The sequence below is a fragment of the Seriola aureovittata genome, chromosome 20, assembly GCF_021018895.1.
Source record: "Seriola aureovittata isolate HTS-2021-v1 ecotype China chromosome 20, ASM2101889v1, whole genome shotgun sequence".
Taxonomy (NCBI): domain Eukaryota; kingdom Metazoa; phylum Chordata; class Actinopteri; order Carangiformes; family Carangidae; genus Seriola; species Seriola aureovittata.
In genome coordinates this window covers 3,403,913-3,427,406 of record NC_079383.1, presented here as the reverse complement: position 1 = coordinate 3,427,406, position 23,494 = coordinate 3,403,913, and the positions used below count along the sequence as shown (strand labels likewise).

Here is a 23,494-nt window from a genome sequence, read left to right as displayed (position 1 = left end):
CCGACACTCCTCGCTCTCTGTCTGCCACCAAGGTCAAGAGAGAAAAGGAGGAGCAGAAGGAGAAGGAGACGATTGAGGGAAATGGAGGACAGATTGAATTTGGTGACAGGATAGTTAAAGATAAATATCAGTGTGGAGGAGGAAGCCGTCGTACTGAAGAGGGTTGTAACAGTTAGACAATTATAGTCTGTGTGTAAAGTCAATTTTAACCTCTTAATAACTACGTGCTAGTTTCAAACTAATGACTTACAAAATCAGGCTGTCTTAGCTGAAGTCTTAGCTAGTTCAAACATTAGTAATGTCTAAAGGTATTGTTTTATTTTTATTTTATCTTATTTTTTAATTTTACTATGTATATATAAGATATCTGACCTGCAGTACTTACTCATGTTTATTGATATGCACCAAAACACCAAATCAAATTCCTTGTAAGTTGAAAACCTGCTTGGCAATAAACCAGATTCTGGTTTAGTAAAAATAATTACTAAAACTTCTATCATATCTGACTGTGCTAAGTAATCAGACACTATTTGATCATTATGCTAACAACAGTTTTATTTTTGCAGAAAGATTCAACAAATTCAGATCCAATATCACTTTTAAACAGCATTTTGATCAAGTATCATTTCAGCTGTATCACGACAGTTAGAACCTGGCAAATATTTAGGAACCTAAGGACAAATCACCTACAGGAGAGAAAGCACAAAAATGAAGGGAAACATGCTCTGAATCCAGAAATGCAACAAATATCAAAACACATTCAACCTGAGTAAACTTGCACACAAGAACCAGTTTGTGTGAAATATATATATATACATACATACACATATATATACATATATACATGTATATACAGGCTATATGAATCCCCATTTAAGTGTTAATGGTAGTTTTGGATTTTAATTTCACTGAAAAAATAAAAATAAAAATGATGATGATGTGATATTTGCTGCAGTCCGTATCAAACAAGCGTATTCCTTGATGCATGTCTGAATATGATTTGTGGGCCAGGGCATCTCTTATATTAGAACTGGCTAACAGCTAATCCTTTGTTAATCTATGTATGACTTTGTTTAATTGATGTCTGCATACATAAAGATATGTTTGTTCCAGAGTTAGTAGTATTACTACAGATTAGAAGCAGGCAATATTTGATTATGCTAATGTACTTGATGCTACTTAGCTAGTCATTTAGCCTGATATATTAGCATAGCATGACAAAGCAATAATGTTTATTTATTTTGATCAAATATAGTTAAAAATCTTTCGTTATTAAACATTTTGATCAAATGTCAGGTCATATATTCTGACTATATTTCATATTACCATTAGCTCTTTTACTCTTTAATATGAACATGTCATATATTAGCAAGCTAGCATTAGCGTTGTCAGTTGGATCAGTTATGTAACAGTCACACCTGCAGTTAATGGACTTTACTAAATATTGCTAACCGCTAATCTCTACCTAGAACTATCTGTGAATTGCCACTCATTTGAATTCAGTAATGTGTAAATGTCCACTGAGTAAACACTTACATCATAATTAGTTTGAACTTACAAAGAGCTTGTGTATGTGTCTCCTGGTCATTTTACAAAAGACAAAACACCATCACATAAAATGTCACACGTATTCTTCAGGGTCACTGATATCTGCTGGAGACGCTGCCCAATTAAAATGTGACACACAACAGTGTGAAGGTCCAGCAGTCTGAAGCTCTGAATCACTAACATGAGCCAGATATCAACAATGACGTTACATAAATCAACTGAGATGACCTCCACCAACTATTGACACATTCCTGCCCTTTGAGACAGCACAGCTAGTTGAAACACTGCCTTTCATACCTTTTTTTTCTTTGGCCATTTGTTTCTGGATTTGTCCGGCTGCTTTGTAGGATATAACCCACTCTGGCTTGGTAACAGTCGACAGGGCACCAACACAATGATTCATTTATGTGCGGCACCTCTGGGGTGTGAGATAAACAAGGTGAAAAATGCAAAGCACTTGTGCAATGACTGTGCAGACGACAAACAACCAAGTACAGCAGAAAAAAAACCTGCACTGTGGGTTGACAGTCAGTGTCAGTTTCTCTGCAGAGAACTGTCATATTATACAGCAGGTAGAAATAATACTCAGAGAAGAGTCCAACCTGCTTCATTATCAACCCATTAAAGTCTACTAGACAACCAGATGTGATATGGTATTGTCACTGAAGTACACACAAGAAAACCCCCTGAGGTTGTAGTTGCCTGTGTGGGTGTGAATAACTGAGATAAAGTAAACCTTGTCTTCTACTTCATGCAAAATTATCTATTTGCATCTTTCCATGTTGATCTGATCTCGCTGCTCATTATCATACTGCGACAGCGGATCCCTGCCAGGATTACAGACCAGCTGGCTGGCTTACTGACCCACTGTTTATAAAAACAGTGCGGCATTTTGGGAAATATGCCTGCTCACTGTTTTGTGATAGGAGAGGATTGATATCAATTATGGTTAATCTATAGCTTAGCAAAGGCTGGAAATAGGCAGACTACCAGCTGACTCTAAAGTTGACAACTACACCTACAAACACCTCACACTTCACCACATGTGCGTTTCATTTGTACTCAATCAGAAATAGTAACAAGAAATAAAAGAATTTGTGGTCTTAGCGGGAGTTGCCGGAAGTATTTAATGAGCAACAGTTTACAGAGTAATTTTCTGCAGTGTCTCCAGCTGTGGCGTGAGAAGCCAGATACAGTTGGTGAGAACAGGTTTTAATAGATCTCTCTGCCCAGAGACGATGGAACTAAACTTGGCAACCTCACTGCAATGACAAGACCAGATGCTGTGCACAGTCTGCAGATAAAATAGTTACAGCACATATTTTCCCTCATTCTTACGTTTCTGATCATCTCCCTGTGGCTGGTTGAGTCAGTGGCAGACTGCAGGAATAGACTTAGCCCTGTGTGATACCACTGAGTCATGCATGAGAACAAGCTGGACACAGGAAACAGATATGAACCAAACTGGAAACATGACACTAAAAATGGACAGATACAGGAGAGAAAGGTGGGTGTTTCAGTATTCATCTTTCCATCCATCCATCTATGCGATTATTTTCCATTTTTTTGCATAAGAAGTTCATAAGAAAGATAAAGGTGAAAGATTATGTTTCAGTTTGTTGTTAGCAGGAAGTGATTGAGAAGAATCCTCAATGTCACACAAGCGCACTGTTTCCATTCACCGCCGCGCAGAACAGGAAGCAAGACACTTCACTGCGGTATACCAAAATATCACTTCCTGTTGCAGCTATTTGACTGTAAAGCTGCTTCATGATTAACTCGCAGTTTGTCAGTGAATGCTGCATTTCCATCTTCATGTTTCTTACCATTCAAAGCACAAGTGTTTACAAAAATTAAGCCCAAGACATGCTGCAGTAACAGTGTCAGCCCCAGAGGACCGAGGCCACTCCATCAGAGGCCCGAGCTGACAGAACCGCCGCCTCCCTGCTCTAATATCTGCAGCTGCCTCTTGTCCTCAGTCCCTGATGACCAATTAAGAAACACAGACAGGCCTATTCTTGAACACTGGCACATAAAGGAAATCTGAGCAAAGCTATAATGGTACAGCTTCACCTTGGGAATACACAGCACAAGCTGGGTACAGAAAATAAAGAGCTGGATAAAGTTCATGGCACAGAGCAGCAGTCAGCAGCACATTATAGAGAGAGATCACAAGAGAGGCTGAGGAGGAAAACACAGCACATGTTGGTGGACGCTACTTAATGTGTTTGTGCAAGATGAAAACATTTCACAAGTGATTTCCCAATCCCCAAGCTGAGGTATCTTTGTTTCGGCATGCATCAGTCAGTAGAGTCAAACACACACACACACACACACACACACGCACACACACACACACACACACACACACACACACACACACACACACACACACAGTAAGTGGGTGTGTTTTACAAGTCTCATCAGTTAGGCATTTTAGGGTGGAAAAGCAGTAATTACTTAAGTTATTTCATCTGCATGTCATAACATGGTTTAATAGCTTTACATGAAAAACAGCATCAGGCCTGAACTACAACTGCGACAAAACATCAATGTCAGTTTGTTTCAACCATTATAAGCAACAAATCATCCATAAAACTTCTTCAAATTTGGCTCAAAGTCACGGTGACCTGACGTTCTTGTGAATGCAATATGTCAGAACGCCCAATTTAACAATTTAACTCAAATGTCTATAAGGATAAAATGAAGTGGTGACATTTTATATCCAAAGGGGTCAAAGGTCAACTTCACTGTGAGATCATAATGTTCTGCAAAAACAACTCTGGCCATTATTCAATGCTGTAACTCAGGAAAGAGGGACTTGGTTGGTTAGTGGAGGCGACGACCACGAGACAGTGATTCTAGTTGTGATGATGTTTTTTCCTCATTTAAAACAGAGTGAATACAATGGTTAAAAATGGTTTCAGTCTAATACAGAATTATTCCTGAGTGGAAACCTGCCTTCAATCCCTTCCTTTAATCTTTTTGGAAATAATTCCATATCAAAAGCTTGCCCTCTCTCTTGCCCCTGGATTTAATAACACAATGTGACTCCTCATCCAAAGCCTTCACCGTCACACAACAGTTCCCTATTGGTCCATGCAGAGGAAAGACAGGACTTTGAGGGGGTGGGGATGAGGAGGACTTTCTCATTTTCCTCAGGAATGCTCACTTGTCAGCGCAGCATGGCGGCAGGCTGAAAGAGCCTTCCCCTTCCAACCATTCATCACACACAAATGCAATTTCACAGGAAGACAAGCTTTCTCCGTCTGCCATTCTTCCTCACTGCGCTCCTCATCCCTCCGTCCCTTCCACTCTCTCGCACGCTCATTCACACACACGCTCCCAGGACGCGTCATTAGCATGTTAATGGACGTCCAGGAGAACATGAACGTGAACCAGTGGGAAACTTGTGGCGAAAAAAACAAGCAGACACTGGGAAAGAAAAGCCTGGGAATGGCAGCATACCTCCGTGTCTGAGGCTGACTCCAGCTCAAGACTGTTGGTTTGTTTGAAACACAGCTGAACCCAAAGGCCCTAATCCATCAGGCGGATGAATACAAGGGAGGTCGCACTGGGGAAAATGGAGCTGATTCTTTCTGGTCAGGAAAGTCTGGTTACATTAAGTTGGGTAAATCTGTAGGTTGTTTTTAAGGCTTAAGTTTCTCCCCGAATCTCATCAATCTTTTTTGGTTGAGTCATTGGTGCAATATCAACAAATCGTTTTTTATTATCATTTAAATTCTAATGGTCACAAAGGAAGTTAACCAGTTTGGGGGCTGTTGCTTAATCCCATCCATGATATGAGCACTCCCTGCATTACTCTGTGACTCATGCTCCTCCCTTATGTGATTTGAATCACTGATAATGTACGACATCTCTACTTCCTGACTGGAATACAGACTTTACAGCACCATGGATCGTCCTAGATGTAGATGTAAAGGTAAATGTCCATGTGTAGTTTGATCATAAAGCAGGTCTAGGTTCTACATTAATACTGTGACAGTATCAAAGCCTCAGTCCACAGAGAAATGCACACAGCCTGTATTCAGAAACTGAGCCTTAAAACCAGCCGTCAGGACTTCTGGAACTTTGTGATGTCACAACAAAGCAGTGACCAAGCCCTCAGCCATGCCCCACCCCCGCCCACCTTCATCCACCGTCCAACCTTGCAGGATTTGTGTTTGCCTGAAATCTGCTATAATTGTATTGGATCACTCAGAAAACAGTCAGCCAATCAGAACAGAGACTCAGAGCCTCCTCTCTTCTGATTGGCTCACTGACCTGTTGGTGCTAGAGCTCCAGAGAGAAGCCTGAGAGAGGAGATGTAAAACTACACTGAGATTTTTGGTTCTTAAAACCACAAATATATCTTCTTAGGAATCAACACTTCAAATAAAACACTGAAGAGGAAAACATGGAACTTTAAAGGCAAAACAGGAGGAAAAAAAAATCTCATAGCAACATCTGTAGGCAGCTGTTGCTACTAAGGATATAACTCCCAGAGGTTTGAGGTCTGTTTCCACAAATATGTCCTATTTGTTTATATTGTCCCATGGAAAAATATTCAGTATTACATTTTAACTTTTTAAAATATCTAAAGAACATCTGATGTCAAAGAAGCAGCTGACTACAGTCGAACTTTCTAATTATAGCTGCTTTCTAGGAGTACATCATCAAACAGGCTGCACGTTTTGGGTGTACTGGCCCTTTATAAAAGCTGAGTGGGCTGCCAAAGGGCTCGTCACTGGTCGGAAGTGCAGTTGCGTAACAGCATCAGCGGTGGGAACATGTATTTATGATGACACCTGCTTGCCCTTTGCAGTCAGGTTATAAATAGCCCTTTGCCTTTGGGTGGCCCTTCAGAGCAGGTGTCTGAGAGCTCATCAGAGTGCTGCCGAACCGCTGCTACAACTCAACACATGTCCATTATAATCTCATGCAGACGTCACATGTTTACTCTCACTGTGATAATATCTATAGGGATGATGAGACACTGTAATAAATCACTGTTTGGTATATTGTATCTATCCAATCACCTTCACCTGCTCTCTGCCTGGTTTTACAGCCTGCATGGTGTCACTTTCCTCACAGTTTATACATGAGTTCACTTTGCTGTTGAATGGCATTTTAAAAGACAAATCTATTCAACAGGTCATGAGTGCTAGATGTGCCACCCTATGAGGGCATGTGACGGGAGCTTTTCATTAGGGTGGAGGTAAATTATTGGCTTTCAGAACCTAATTTAAAGTTTCCATGACGGCAGAGCTGTCAGGATAAACTCACTGAGAAAGTCAGCCATTGATAACATTTGACATCTCAATCCATTTTCTCTGCCTTATCTAATTAATACTCCACTGCTTTCAATTCATTCTCTGGTGTTATCCTTTGTGCGAAAAGGTGGGAAATATCCTATAGTGTTAAAACCAGTCAGCAACTTAAAGATGCACTGTCTGATTGTCTGTTATGTTTCAGGACACCAAAACAATCAGGTAGTGTAGCTTTAAATTTGCATTAATTAATTGTTTTGGCCATTTGGGAGCAGCACAACAAGCTGACACACAACACAACATATAACACATTAGAAAGTTGTTATGGTGGAAGTGTTAGCAAACATTTGCATATTTACATGTGCAGCAGATACGGAGCATTCACTTGAGGTTAGCTCTGTTTTAGTTTCTACCACCTCCTGCTCCACTAGTCTGACCATGGCTGCAAACAAGGTCACAACATCAAAGTTACCACCTGCAAAACCAAAACAACGAGCTGTCAACTGACCCGCGAAAATATCAATTGGTGCAGCTTTTTAAGGGTGGAAATTTATAGAGCAATGGAAGATCTGCTCTTCTGTTTTGCTTCAAAATATTATTGTGTGATGTTGAGCATTTGATGCTATAATTAGACAGCGCAGTCTGGTCCAGTCTGCAGGGATGAGAAAGCGTCTGGCTGTGCAGCTCAGCTCACACTGAACTGATACTCGATACCAGCCTCCATCACTGACATGAGACAGATCCGATTCATTTCAAATATACTTTAAAAATATCTGAGCCTTTCAGCAGCTCCTCTGATTTCATTGTGTGTCGGGTCTAGGCTGGTGAACTGACCCTGACATGTTGCTAATCAAGTTAGCTCATTATGAGTAACAATGTTGATGCAGGCAACACTTAAATGTGGTCAGTTTCTTATTCAGTAGCCATGTGATTTCAGTCATCGTTGTTCGACCTTTTCAACTCTCTTGTGGTTTGCGTCATTTTTTTTCACTTCATGTATTAGCAGCATTTCATTCATTTCACAATCTCATAAATTATGGAACAAACTACTGAGGGGGATTTTACTCATACGTCCCCTAAAGCGTCATTAACTGCTGTAAAAAAGACTCCACCTCCACGCCTGCTGCTCATCACAGAAGTCTCCAGGTCACATGCAGCGGAGGAGAAGGGCTCCTCTCCCACCACTTCCTCCTCCCACCGACAAAACTGAACTGCACAAAGGGACAGAAAGTGCACCTGAAACCTCTGTGAGCTCGTGTTACATTTCAGTTCAGTTCACCCAGATTCGCTCTCAGCATCTGGCCGCTGCCCCTGTAACTTACCAAAATAAGAGCACGATCTAAAAATGTGATTGTCAATAAAAATTATTTTTCATGCAAAAAATCTAGTGGGACAAAACAAGCAATCTGAAGAGCCTCTGCTTGAGCTGTAGGAAACTATAAAGAACCAATTTCACTATTTTCTGACATTTAATGGATCAAATGTTCAACTGATCAATATCTAATTGATAATTTCCTCTTCAATTTCTCCTCATATGCAACATATTTTTCAGTATCTTCAAAAAAAAAGAATCAAATAATAACTAAAGGTCAACTTACTAGCTTTTTCCAGAGCTTTCAGACACATCTCACAGTCTTCCTCACCACATGAGATTGAGCAGATTAACTATCTCCATGACTGCATAGATCACATGATGAAAACTAAACTACCTCCGTGACAACAAAGCACACTCCATCCACTGAGGAAGATCATGAGGTGTGGTTGAAAGCTCTTGGGGGAAAAAAAGCTAGTACATGGATCTTGAGTTGTAATGTGTTTTTGTTTGATTTAATTACAAAATTATTTGATGAATTTAAATTTATGTTTCCAATGTCTCAGATTAGGTTTCTTTGCCTTTTCTTTATCAGACACACGTCCACTGACTCTCCTCCACTCGCTCGACCAGTGAGCCTGAACACAGTTATGGTCTTTATAAGGTGACACCTGAGACACCTGTTCACAGCCACGTGAATGACTCCCAAAAACTGGAACAACTCTGTAAACCTATAGGATAAAAAATAAAGTAGGGCACCAGCCGTCTTACTTTTCACCGCAACACTTTATTACTGAGAAACTGACAAATCTACCAAACTACACTGTTGTGTATCTTATACAGGACTCTGACACACACACACACACACACACACACACACACACAAACACACAGCAGTCTGTCTGAACTCCTCAGGCTGCAATGTCCTGGAAATGCAAATGTATTCGAATGGATCTGAAAAAACAGAGGAAAGAAGCTTGAATCTGCACTTTCACAGACTGGTGGCCAAGAAATGCTTCAGGCTCACACATGACAGCAGATTGGTGTGTGTGTGTGTGTGTGTGTGTGTGTGTGTTTCACACTGAGAAAGCCCGAGTGACATCAGACGCCTCAGGAATGCCGCAGTAGTAAAAAAGAGAAAGGAGGCAGAAATCCTGGTGGAAGGAGAGATGCTGCTCAACAAGAACAGCTGGTTGCTGAAACGAGTGAGGTGAACTGAGGGGTGAGCTAGTCGGGTAAAACCTGAAAAACACGTGGAGCATTTTGTTGACTTGTACCAGTGTTTTTCCATTTTCATCACAGCCCCGGGTCTATACGGTCTACTCATCCAACCGGGGGCAGTTACAAACTGTTGAAAGAGGGGGGGGGGGGGGGGTTGGTACACCAGAGTCATGGACAGATCATGAGACAATGGGGCGTGGAGACAGTAATAGTTATAAAAGGCCCCCCACCCCTTCTAGATGCAGTAGGAGCAAGCCCCCCCCCCGCCTGAAACTTGTCATTTTGCTTCTCTTTTCAGTCTTTCTGTGACTCTTTCTGGTCACTTTGCATAACTCTGTGGTTGTTTTGTGTCTTTTTGCAGTTGTTTGATTGACTTTCCAGGATTCAACCTGTGACACTCACAAGCAGCTACCCATCACCTTCTGACTCAGAATCCAGAAGGAGCGAGGGCAGCTGTTTGTTATGGTTGCTAGTACAATACAAGATACATTCAAAACCACGTAAGACAGTTGTATCTCACTTGTAAAGTATAGAGATCACTGACCTCAGGACAGTTTATTCGGTCTAACCCTGCAGGGAGCTCTGTTTGAGGTTAATATGAGCGACAACACATATAAAGACAGAAAATAGGAGACAAAAAAAACCAAAGTTCACATTCCTCCAGTCTGATCACACTTATCAACTCAGCCCATGAGGTGAGCAATGAGCCACAGGTGCAGGACTATCAGCTCACACACCCTGACAGAAGAGGAAGTCAGCGTCACACAGGCTGCTCTGGTCAGTGACTGCTGACTGAGTGTGTGACCCTCCTACGACTGTCAGGAATCACAATGATGCAATACACTGAAACTTTGTCTGATGTGTAACAGGGATCATTTCAATGGAAAGCTGATATTAATACGGAAGATGTTTCACAACAAGACCGTCATGAGTTTGGTCTTTATTAAACTGTATCTTAGAGGTTGAAGACAGACGCAGGAATCTAAAACACAGTCTCTCCTAAAAGGTGGATTTTATTATCCTACCACTCGGCCGAAGCTGCACATTTCACCCAACCTTTAGCCACCTATGTAAATGTCTTTGCTCGTGCACTAACTAGTTTTCAGTCCGTCTTCATTGGTGTTATCAGGAGTTATAACTGACTCCAGCTGGTGGGAGGGTCGTCCTGTGCAGTCAGAGCTGATAGTTTATTGGCTATTGTGACAATAAATACAATAAAAATCAGCATCACATCAATTTGTAATCCTATTAAATATATCCACACTAGGCTTGGGCTGATATTTGATAATACTGAATACATCGATAATTGATAGTATCTAATATTGCAATATTTCCCGTCATATGAAATACTATCGCAGAAAAATATATTATTTTTTTTGCAATTTTACACATTGTACCTTGAACTGCAATACAATAATATAATTATGTAAGAAACAGACTGAAATATGAAAAACAGCAATATAATCATATTATATTATATATTTTTTTCTAACCAAGCAACTTTTTCAAACTGGGCTACTTGAGCTATCTTTCCCTGTACCTCAGGCTGCTCTACAGTGTCTTGGATTCTTAAAAAGGTTCCATGAATAGCGTGTCAATAACATGTCAATCATTATAGTGCTTGGTTCGTTGATTTATCACTTGATTCATTTATCAAGAAAACAGCCAACAATTCCCGGGTCCAGCTGCTCAAGTGAGAGAATCTGCTCTCTGTTTGCCGTTTGAGTTTTCAGCTGTTGGTCGGACAAAGAAAGGAATTTAAAGACGTGCAGCTGTGCATCATGATGTTATAAATGTGCATAATATTGATAGAAGTGCCCCCAACAGTACAGTACAATAAGTGATTATCTGCCAGACGGATACACAGAGAACTACAGAAGTGCACACTCTCAAAAAGCACATATTGACTTGGCCTAATCATTCAAGAGAATGTGCAAACAGTATTTTATGTTTGTCATCCAACAGAATGCAAATAGGACCGAACCCAGACTTGGCTGGGTGACGGTGGCTGAGGAAGAGAGGTGGGTGGGAAGGAACAGGCGGCGCTCACACAATGAAGCCGTGAGGAAATGAGCCGAGAGGAAGGAGAGGAAGAATGGCCATTGACAAGTTTGCGGCGGCCGGGTGCGCAGGTTGAGTCAAGTTCACTGGGACATGATCAGCGAGCCTGGCTCGGGATCAGCTGGCTTGTGCAACCTTCGTACACGGTTGCATTTTGCACACAGGCGCATGCATCGACAGGATGAAGAGAGGAATTTACTTCCTTACCAGCAGCGAAGAGATTCAGTGTTTGTTTGCACGTGTAGCCTGTGATTCAGCCCGAGCATGTACATTAGTGCAGTCACGGTATGAACAAACACCATCGACTGTATTTCATACCTGTCCCTCTTGTTAGCTCAAGCTGCCATTCCACGGAATTTACTGAAGCCAATGAGCAAATAAGGCAGCAGTGTGAGAATGAACGGAGCCACAGAGGCCTTATCTCTCTTTAGACTGGGAGTCACAGACACAAAAATTAAAACGCCCATTTCAACCATTTCAAAATCACGTAAAACTTCATGTGCTCCGTGTCACAACATGTCGACCTTCAACTATGAAATCAGCCAAGTCCAGTCACAAGACCTGGTCCTCATGGGTCCCCCCGTCCTTCACACAGTCACACGGCTCTTCCTCTGTCTCTGTCCCTGTTCATGCAGACACTGCTGCTGCTGTCAGGTCGCGCTGATGCGGCGGTGACAGACAAGAGGAGCATCGTTTCTATGGTCACGGCAGCCTCTCTCATTAGATCCACAGTCATTGTTTGGATCGTAACCCTGGAGCCTGTTTAGTTAAGGTGGTAAAAATCAGCGTAGGGATTTCTGGCACCCACTTCCAAGGCGGATGGAGCAGGGAAACAGACTTAAAGGGTCAAAACTCCAGTCAGACTGAAGCAAACATCAGACTACAAGCTTCATCATGCCAGCACGTGGCTGGAGCTTTGACCTTTTTAAAAGAGGCAGTAACATCAGATCTTGAACTTTACTCAAATCTGTTTAGTTAGATGAAAGCCTAAACAATAACCGGATTATTAAAGCACTGAAAGGTTCATATTTTAGTATTTCAGTAAAGTGAATAAATTGAATTGCCCTTGTGGCCGAGGGGTTTAGGCGCTGACCATGATGCAGTGAAACGTCTGGTTTTCACATCACTCTCCTCTTTCATTCCTCATCGCTCTCTACATTCAATAAATGTCACAAAACGTGTCAATGCACCGTGAATGGACGTTGTTGTGAGCAGGTGCAATGAATCTAATAGTGCTGAAATGATTAGCTGATATTGTGAGTAGTCAGTTGGCAGAATATTATGTACTAGTATAAATGATAATCACTGGTTAATCATTTAAGTCATTTCTCAAGGGAAACACTGAGTGGTTCCAGCTTCTCACATGATGATTTGCTGTTTTTTATCATTGTAAACTGAATATAATCAGAACTGTTGATCAAACAATCTGAGGATGTTACCTTGTAAAAGTAAGGAGAATATTAATCTTGTCACTGTGCACCCACTGTCAAATGTTTTAGCTAACATGAAATATGTGTAACTCATTTCCTCCCTGGATGTTTTGCATCTTTGGACCCATTTGTCATGCAGTCACAAACCTGACCTATCAGAGCGAAGTGCCAGCTGAGCTCTGCTGCCAGACTGTGTGGAGTAGAGCTCAGCAGACCTTGCCACCGTTCTTTCACTGCAGCTCCAAGGCTCCCAAATGTGACGTCCAAAATAGGCTGCGTTGCTCCACATTTAAACTGGAACAGCCTCTCTTTGTGGGTCTCCTTTCTCTGCACCCAGGCCTCTTCTCTGTGTCAGTGGTTTCACTAACACAGGTTAAAGTCTGGTGTTTGTTTTAGGGGGAGTCCCCAAACTCAGACTCATACCCATCTGCATCCTGTCAATAAAGGTCAAACTTCTGTGCTTATACACATTCTTCCTGACTCCACAAGTACTGCACAGTCCTACACCTAAAGTCTAATGCCCTAATCCGAAGGTCAGCAGCAGCCTCACTTAAGTCAGACAAGAGGGAAGCTTCAGCAATTAAAGAGAGATGTTTGCAGGGAAGATAAATGATGCTGCTTATGGCATAAGTCAGCCACACCTATGAACTCAACACCATCCTCACAGGGCTCTAAGAAGCTTCATTCAAAGACAATAGACCCACAGAGGTGACATGTGAAGGTGTAAGTGGCCCGGTGGCCTGTGCATCAACCCCCACTACACCAGGGCCGCAGCATCCATCCCACCCAGCAGCAGCAGCAGCAGCAGCAGCCGCAGCAGCGGACTCACCCAGTGTTTTGACCGCGATCTGTCGCGTCAGAGGCGGCGGCAGGTTGATGCAGACCAGATCCACATCCTGATGCAGCAGCACGTCGTCGATCCGGTTGGTGTAGAAAGGTACGTTCATCTCCTTGGCCAGCTCCTCCGCTTCCTCCTGCGTCCGGCCCCACAGCGCTTTAACGGCGAAGCCCTCATTCTTCAGCAGCGGGATGATCACCCTGGCGGTCAGGCTGGTGCCGAACACGCCGACCCCTGGAAGCATGACTCGGGTTTATTTGTCTGGTTTGGTCGTTCTGTTGGTTTTCAGTTTGTTTTCAGAGCTCCGGGTGAAGCCAGACCTGCTGCTGCAGCGGCGGCTGAGCGGGAGGCAAGCGGCGGCTGGGACGGTCAGGTTGGCCATCCACCTGCAGCCAAACACCCGCTGTGCTGCATTCTCCCGTCGCTCCGGCTCGGCGACCGGGCATATATCGCTGTTATTCCCCCTCGGAATATAATCCAGAGACAGACAGAGAACTGAGAAAGGCTCCCACCGCGTTAAATAAAGAAATTTAAATGCACCATTCCGGTCTTCACCTCGTCCACGTCTGACAGCGGTCAGCGCACCGACTGCGCCAAGCAGTGAAGGGCATGTCACCTCCTTCCACGGTTTGTTATTCCTCCTCCAGCAGGACCCTCCCTTCAGATAACACCAGACAGAATCAACGACACTCAGAAATGAGCTTCATCTGACGGCGGGCTGACAGAAACACCCCCGTCGCCTTATCCCCGCTCCCCGGAGGATCCCGCAGCAGCAGCGGCAGCAGCGGCGCTATTATGCTGAAGAAGGCTGCTATTGATGTTGCAGCTCAGACCTGCGCTGTCAAGCTAGACACCGTGACAGGAAGCGCGAACGGTGTGGGAATTTCAAAATAAGAGCTTTGCTATATTTCCTTCGCCATATCTTCAGTAAGTGAAATGTAGACTTTAAAATAACGTCACCAATATTATATTTATATATGGAGTCTTATAGAATCTCAAAATATAAAAATAATTAAACAACAGAAAAATACAGTCACATTTAACATATAGTAGGCTACTGGTTTGGATATATTCGGAATTAAAATAAGTAGATGCAAAACAATGGATATTTGCATGATAAGCCATATCTCTTGTATTGGCACAATGATGATTACCATGAGAAGACAGTTTGGATTATGTTGAGACAGCACAATAGTTATATTAGAATCATGGGAAAAAGTTAAAGCACTTATTTTTATCTTCCCTTTAATATTTTTACTCTGTCACTTTTATCTATTTATTTATTTATTGATGATCATGTCATTTAAAAAAAAAAAAGCCCATACTCTTCAGTTTCCAAACACCGTAAGTCAGTGAGCCAGATGGGCTGACTGGGCCCAGTTACACTTGCTTGCACTATATCTATCACTATTATTATTATTATTAATATTAGTAGTAGTAGTAGTAGTAGTAATAGTGGTAGTAGAAGGAGGAGGGGGAGGTACACGTGGTAGTAATAGTAGTACAACATATTTTACACCTTTAATGGAAACTTTGGACAACTTCCGGTCTTCTTGTGTCACTTGACGCAGCTCTCACTTCGCTCTCCTCCCCACTTTAACCCTTCAGCTCCTGGGCTGAATTGAGCAGCTTGGCCCACTGAGAGGAGAGGCTACTGTACTGCACTGACGGAGCCGGGCTGTAAGGAAGAAACCAACACTCAAGTCATTGTGCAAGTCTGTCAGCAATAATCTTTATCTCACCACTCATGTACATGTACATTAGGGCCATTTAAAGGTGCTATTTCAGATTAACAGTGGTTTCGTTCCAGAAGTAAAAAAAAAATTCTGTGCATACTTCTTAATTAAGACACATTATATTGTTGTTGTTTTAATGTACTTTATGTTCTCCTCTGTCTCTGCTTGTTGAATGTCGCTGTGGTTTGTGCCACTTTCACTTCAGCCTGCAAACACTCCACCAAGCAGCTTCTGCCCACAGCCCACAGTGAACCAGCCCCTCACCCTGCAGTACACTGCAGCCTTCACCCTCCACAGAACCATGTAACTCAGTGTGACAGGATGCAACAAGACAGAAACTGTCAGCGGGAGAAGACATCATTGTTCAGGTTTAAGCTATGATAGAGCTGAGCTTCTTTGCATTCTGCAGCAGGGATCAGAAGCCTTTGAAGTGAAGAGAGGATTTGAATTTCATCATGGTTGAGTCCACTGTGCTGCACTCCTCCATATATCATACTCCTCTGGGTTTAATAGAGTAGACACCTCGTACACTGTGGCCTCACCCAGGACTCTAACACCACAGTTGATGTAGTAGATATTGATCTGAATGAACTGTGGGTAATAATCATTTAAATGAAGGAATATGATCAATATTAGGCGTTATACTGGCTGCAGTTGCCATCTGAAGTGACTCTGGCTGCAACAACAAATATGTGTTTTTGGAAATTTACATTAATGATTTTTTTGTAAGATAAATCTTTAAGCTTTTTAATCTATCATTTTGTAAATAGTTTGTACAATGACCTGCATTGCAGCATGTGATGGCTGCACCCAGCAGACTACAAACATTCATATCTTGTCCAACACAGTTTGATTTTTCATCCGTTTATTGGCATTTTTGAAACACTTGCTACACACATGCTGAGACTGTCATTTCTCCACAATTATTGGATGGATTGACATTAAATTCTATTTAGTTATTTAGTTTGTGGTCACCTGACAATGAATCCTACTGAATGTGGTGATCTCCTGACTTTTCCTCTAGCCCCACCAGCTGGTCAAAGTTTCCACTTAAATAATGTAATGCAATACATAGTCTTAAGTGGCTACACCCGGACCCTGGACTGTACCACCTGTCACCTGTTTATTTGTTGTTAAATTACTTGTCCACCCCCAAGTTTTCCTGTATTTTGCACTAAGTTCTGTTTTGTTGAACTGTTTTAAGGCCCCATTTAGTTAATTTTCAACCTAATATTCTTCTTCTTTTTTTAAGTAAATAAACTCAAATAAAACCTGCGTGCTTGTGTCCACCTGCTCGGCCCCTAACACAACGCAGCATGGCCTCTGCTGACACACAGCTGGTGCGATTAATCAACAACTGTTCAATGGATGGAAAAAAGATGAAAGTCATCGTTTGAATCAATGTGGGCACAAGCATACAATATTACATTGAAGCGAACACGTCAGTCAACAGTTTATTTTTGTCCACAGTGGTTGTGAGAAGTGAAATTTCTTTGTGCCTCTTCTCACACACATATTTCTACAGCTTTGTGCTGTCAACATCGAGTCTCTCCTATCGATTTGGTCAACAACGCACAGAGCAAACAGACCAGGCGGACACTACTTTGGACTGGCAGATTGTGCAGAGAAAGTGGGGCAAAGCAAACCACAGGCTGTAAAAGGTCAAAGGTCATTCAAGGCCAAAGCTCAAGGGTGCTCTTGTCAATAGAGTTTGGACTGAAATCAAAGAATCCAGCAGATGAAGTTCTTTTGATTGCTCTGGATTATTTGGTAACAGGATTCGTGTTGCAATCAGCTAGATATCATTTCCTCCTGAGCTAGAGCAACAGAAGTTTGGAAGAAACTTTTAAGCTTTTAAAAAACAGTCAATACTTTTCTCTGCACCATGCATAATGGATGCATGCTGAAGAATGCTGACAGCGCTGTCAGTAACAGCTGCTCGGGGACGACCTATGAAGGATGGGCTGTAAACTCTGTAAACATCATGTTTGGACACAGGCTCTGGTATGCTCTCCCTCTTCTCCTCCATCATGGTCACGCTCTAATTGAATCAGATGTTGGTATGGTTTGTTTGTGTGAGACTGGCACCATGTGACCAGTCGGGGTCAGGCCTGTCGGTGCTGGAGCGCCGACTGTCCACAGTTGAATAGCAGGGGAGGTTCAGATGGGGCAGGAGGAGGCTGACACCTCCCACAGCGGAGGGGCTGGATGATGGGACAGGGACAGGCCAGTAAACATGTCACCGTCTTATCACATATCTGGAACTGATAGAAAAATGTGAACAGGCCTGATTTGACTCAGAGATATTCTCTTCATTAACGGCTGCAGCATGAAGACAATTTCACAGGAAGGCAAGGCTGCCCTCTGGTGTCCCTTCAACATCATTACCAGTCTGTATGTTCGGATTCACAACACCTTTGTTGACTGTGATTCTGAAATAATTGTAGTCTCTTTAAGTCTCTTGAATATTTTTGCTTGTGACCTCTCGCCATATGTTGCATTGGCTTTAAACTGAGATCAAGATGTGATCTTTCCCTCAAAATGGTTTCATATGATTAACTTTTAGAGACATAAAAGGGTACAACTACAGAAAGAAGCAAACATTAGAGAGAGTCAGAAAAGTAAACAAACACAAAAAGTCAAATCTAACTTTGGCAATAAGTTTGCCACATGTGGGAGTGAGGTAAAAGGGCAGTTAAAGGTACATTTTATAAATCTTAAAATAAAATAAAAAAGGCAGATTAGGGCTGGATTAATCTGATGGGGAGTCCTGAACTATTTTAAATATTAAAACAAGACTTTTGCACATCATGTAGAATGCAAGAGCCACCTCTCGTCACCCCTGAGGGTCTTTTTTTTCTTTATAGGAAAAATGCCACAATGTTACTGGGAATATACAGAACAAAATGTCGTGCTATCTCTGCATCATCACTCAAACTGATGTGGAGCAGTGACCGTAGTGAGGCCACGGGCTACCAATGGTTTTAGATTGAGAGCCATAGATACCAAAATTAATCTGGCCCATTCTCGGGCCACATGTTCATTTTCCTCTGGCCCGAATCTGGCTCATATACAGCAAGATCGTCAGATGATACTTCCACATCTGGACCTACTCTGGCGTGCACACAGAAAATCTTCTGGGTGAAGAGAGGAAAACAGTCAGTCTGCCCAGACATGGAAGTATACAGGCCAGACTCGGGCCGGGGATCCAGGCATATGTTGGGCCAGAACTTTATTTCGCTGTCTAGTTTAAAGGAGACAAAAACATGTTTTATTTCATTCATGATCAACTTGCTCCGTTAATCACAGGGCTACAATCAGCACACAGACACACTCTGGTTTATTTCAGCACTTTTAATAATTACTCAGAGGCACAAATACAATTTACAGGGCTACCTTCTTCTACATGTGCGCCCACAAGTGACTTCCTGTTCCAGCCTGTGAGGCCTGCCAGCTGAGCCGGACAACAGCAGAAACACACACAGCTTCACCTGACAACGGAACACACACACACACACACGCTCGCTCTCTCTCTCTCTCTCACACACACACACACTACTCTGCTGGTCCTCTCACGTAGCAGAGGCTTTATTTCTTTATTTTTCCTTCCATGAATCCATTCATAACATCAGTTCTGAAAGAGCGATGTGATCGAACAAGTTCTTATTTCCTCAGCTGAGCCTCAGTGACAACTTGAGGTAGATAACATTCTCCAGTCACCTCAAACATTAGAGCCGTGAAACACACACTGCTGACAATCCTATTTACCTCCAGAAACAGTTTTCTTTTTTATTTTACAACTTCTGTTTAAGGTTTTATGTAGTTTATGTTTCCTTTACGTACAGCTACTGCTATTCAGCTCAGTGACCAAATTAAAAACAAAAAGAAACTTCTTTAATAATTTATCTATCTACAACTTTCAATGTCTCTAACTTCAAACTACACAAATTTATTAACGCATCATATGTATTTGTTTGTGGTGGCTAAAATAGAAAACTGAACAAAGAAACTGAAACAGTTTGAACTTTATATAGTGAGTGATAATTATTGAAACCATTCATTTTCACCCTGGTTGCTTCACTCGTGTTTGTTAATACTTTCAGTCCAGGGTCTTCAGTCCTATGTGTTGTGCATGTTGTGTTTCTGGTAGGTTGGAACCAAACACAAAAATCTGACAACTGCCACCGTCTTTGCACATAACCTCCTCCCTCTGCCTCCGTCCATAGAAATCACACCAAAAATGAACACTTAAAGTAACAGATCAGTTATAATGTAACAAACACTACAGAGACCATGACTAAATAGTTAAACAGGCATACATCAACAACTGAACAAAACTCAACAAAACACAGATGCTGCATAACTGACAGTCAGAAGTTCACGTTTCCCCACAAAGAACTGCAGGGAAATATGTCGTTCTGCTTTACAAAATACTGCACAGCTAATTGAAAAGAAACTGTGGAAGTACACGTGTGAAAGAGTTGAATCCGGTTTCCCTCTTTCCTCTGTCTTTTCTTTCAGCCCAGGTGGGAAGGTTTGAAATGCCCTGGAAATCGCACTATGTGCTGTATTTCCTCAATCATTTACTTTCAGCATTTTACATGAGTTATGGCAGAAGTGATGACTATCCAAAAATTAAAGATTGTCAATGTAGCTGCATGTCATGCTAGAAGAAGCATTGTAATAGTGATAGTACTCCCACAGTTTCTTTTGTAGTCATTTTGGCACTTTTTCCTCCCACACATGCTCGTAACTGTTCATCTGCTCAGTCTGGGACTCAAAGCCAAAACATTTTTGTTTGGTAAAATATTATAAAAACATTGAAACGTGAGCATTTACTTTGGAACTGTTTGCTGTCTGCATTTTTTCTTGAAGGTAGTGGTGTGTCAACCGATAGAAAGTGTCACTGTAAGCAGTAGAAGTAAGTGAGAGAGCACAACGATTTAAGTGCTGAATGATCGGTAGTGCAAAGTCAACGGTGCTGTAACTACATCACTATTTGCTTATTATCGGGTGAAACGACATAAAAGAAATTTGAAATGACACAAATTCACATGTATCATTTTGTGCTTTTACATTTTAAAAAGTATACTTTTTTAAATGCCAACATTTCTGAAGGCAAACTTAAGATTTGTTTGAATCAACGAGGCAATTCATTCAGCTACTATATGCTGTCAAACAGCCCTTCAATTAAAAAAAAAAATGTGTCATTCCCAACTGAGCACTACTTCAGACACCATAAATATACACATGCATTTAATATGTTACATTATAAAGCTCCTAGAATATTAATTATGGCTATTTTCCCTATTAAAAAAACAGCATTCTTTGAGGGTGGGAAATGATCAGTGATAAAGTGTCAGTACCTGATATCTAAAAAGCTCCCTCCCACCTAACAGAAGATCATCTGGGTAATGTTCAACATCCTTCTGGCTAAATCATGACAAGGCAAACAACCACAGAGTAACAACACTACAGCTTCTGAGGAGAAGCTTCAACTACAGACACGAGCCCACCGTCGTTCTTCAACCTAACCAGGATGTTTCAGCAGTTTCTAAACTAACTGTTTGTCCTTTCAGACTCAAAGAGTTTCTGAGAAGCTATTTTAAATGAAAACATGTAAGTACAAATGGTGACGCAGACCATATAGATCAGCAGACTGGATTTGATATTAAAACCTCAGTAGGTGCTGTTAGGAGTGAGCTTTCTGCAGCAGAGTGCTGACAGATGGTTTTCTACATTTCTGTGTGTATTTACTTATTTGAGTTCAAATTCATTTTATAAATTGTCATCTTTTCCTCAGATTCAGCAAACGTCTCTGCCCCTCCCACAGTTGAGTGCACCAGACAACATGATAGACTACGAGTTTCATATCAACAGCACATGTTCACTTCTTCTTTGCTTATCTTTACACAGTGAGTGCCAGTAACTTGACAACATCAACACAAGAGGGAAAGAATATGAAAATATAACAGAACAAAACAACGTTTTCAGAGTTAAATGAAAAATATAAAGTGTCTCTATGCTCTATCTTCCATGAGCAGGGGTTCTGTGGCCCGGCGTGGACTCACACTGTGCTCGCTCTCTCAGCCAGTCAGCTGACTCAACGTTGTTTCCTTCATCCTCAAGTCCTTTACGCCATCGGTCAATCACAAGTGGTCCCGCCTTCCAACTACCCCTGCCTTTCATAAAAACCCAGTTTGGATTCATTCCCCAAGAATGCCCGTTGACCGGTATCCATGGCAACAGCCCATGTGTGCAGTGTGGGGTCAAAGAGGTTTTTTTAAGAATAGATGGTGATGACTTCACGGCCACCGCCTCGCACCAGAAGGACCCGGTTCAGACCCTCGAGGAGAACCTCCAGGAACTCCATGTCTGAGACGACAGCAGTCAAGGTACAGAGACACAAACAGAGCGTTCCAGTACACCACACATTATACCCCACCCATCAGCCCTCATTCCCTGCCATCAATCACGTCAGAATGCATCACACTGAACTAGGATGAATTGAAATGGCAGTAATTCAGGATACAGTTTTCGTCTCCTCCCCTGTTCCGAGGGGGTCCAGGCATGTTCAGCAGAACCAGGTGAGCTCCCTGGGACTTGTTGACCACCACCTCGTTCAGCTTGACAGCTGTGTGCATCCGGCGAACATTAGACTGGTTCCTAATTTGATAAGATGTTCACAGTGAGAAAAGACAGCACTGAAGAAAACATTGTTAACCAAACTAAACTAAGCCCTAGATCTAATTAGTGATAAAGGACATCAGCTTGTTTCTAGACCTACTTAAGTACTTAGTGTGCAAACTGCACTGTAGTCATCGTCACGTCATCAAATGTAAAATTAGCCTTGTACTGGGAAATTAATTAAAATGAAATGAAATTAATTATTTTCTCTCTGTAAACTTGGCTCTGAAGAAATTGTGATGAAAGTTATCCAAGAATCTCCAAGACCACAACAGACCTTTTTCACAGCAGACACATTGGCCCTGTTCAGACCTGGTGATCCGATCACAAGCGGTCAGCTCTAGGCACGTGTGTGAGCGCACCCAAGACGCATTTGAGATCTGACCACTCAGAACACTTTCGGAGGTGGTCTGGGCCACATGTGGCCACATTCAAACACATTGACAACAGACTCATCGGTCATCGTCGGACTGGAGATGATACGGGTTTATCTGCCTTTGGAGCAGGGAAGTGAGATCTGATCACGAGCGGTCACTCATGAAGCATCTGGAGGCGCATGTTAATGCCAGGTGTGAACAGAACTTGTCAGAGCAGGAAATGCACAGGTGTAACTAACAGCATTAATGATGGCTCTGCTTTGTTCAAGTGTCCCAGTGAGGCAGCATCAACAACACCAGGACCCTCATTAACCTGTGCTCTTCCTGCTGTGACATGTCAGTGTTTTTATAAAAAAAGGCCTCTTGTGGTAACATGGCAGCACTCCTGATTAACATAGCAGCTGCACACTGGAACATTTTTTCAATAATGTAAACCTTTGAAGCGCTTGTTCATACTGTCCTCTTCCAATGAATAAAACCTTTATCCAAAGTATAAATTAAAACCTATAATATAAATGAAAAACTCACTGAGAACAAGCTCTCTGGTTTACATGGCTGTACAACAGAAAACACTAATGTAACAGGGTCTTTTTCTGGCTTGCTTATGAAATTTCACTAACACACAATCACATATATCAATAAAATTCTGTCACGGAGAAAAGTTGCATTTTAATTGAAGCATACTACATATTAGTCTCAAACACAAATGAATAAACAAAGGCATTGTTAAGGGACTGAAGCAAACAGAGGCAGCATTTAAAGAAAAAAGGGACATGCAGTGCCGTATCCCAAAGTCCAGCATGATGTCATTTTATTAGTTTAGTTTTGTCACAGCCAATTGTACACACGGTTTATTAATAGTTACCACAGTTAAAAAAGCATCTCCTTTCTTTTTAAATGTTGCCTCTTTGTCAGCACCTTCACAACTGTTAGATCATAAGTTAATAAAGCACATAAAGACACTAACTGCCAGAAGCTAAATTATTATTACAAAATTCTGCTTTCCTTTCTACT

At 41.9% G+C, this 23,494-nt stretch overlaps 2 protein-coding genes across 7 annotated transcripts in view; both read right to left on the bottom strand.

Annotated features, from left to right (window-relative positions):
• Window positions 1-14,672, bottom strand: part of gfod1 (glucose-fructose oxidoreductase domain containing 1) — a 35,189-nt gene extending 20,517 nt beyond the window's left edge. Inside the window, exon 1 of the mRNA XM_056364514.1 lies at window positions 13,672-14,672. Within this exon, the coding sequence (XP_056220489.1) occupies window positions 13,672-13,924 (253 nt within the window). The 5' untranslated portion in view covers window positions 13,925-14,672. The remainder of the gene's footprint in view (window positions 1-13,671) is intronic.
• A 6,183-nt stretch (window positions 14,673-20,855) lies between these two features.
• The window catches only part of slc12a7b (solute carrier family 12 member 7b), a 57,205-nt gene continuing 54,566 nt past the window's right edge, over window positions 20,856-23,494 (bottom strand). For all 6 annotated transcript variants that reach the window (XM_056364195.1, XM_056364196.1, XM_056364199.1 and 3 more), the window contains 2 exons: window positions 21,949-22,082; window positions 20,856-21,791 (listed from right to left, as the gene is read on the bottom strand). In XM_056364195.1, coding sequence (XP_056220170.1) covers window positions 21,700-21,791; window positions 21,949-22,082 — 226 coding nt within the window. In that variant the 3' untranslated portion in view covers window positions 20,856-21,699. The remainder of the gene's footprint in view (window positions 21,792-21,948; window positions 22,083-23,494) is intronic.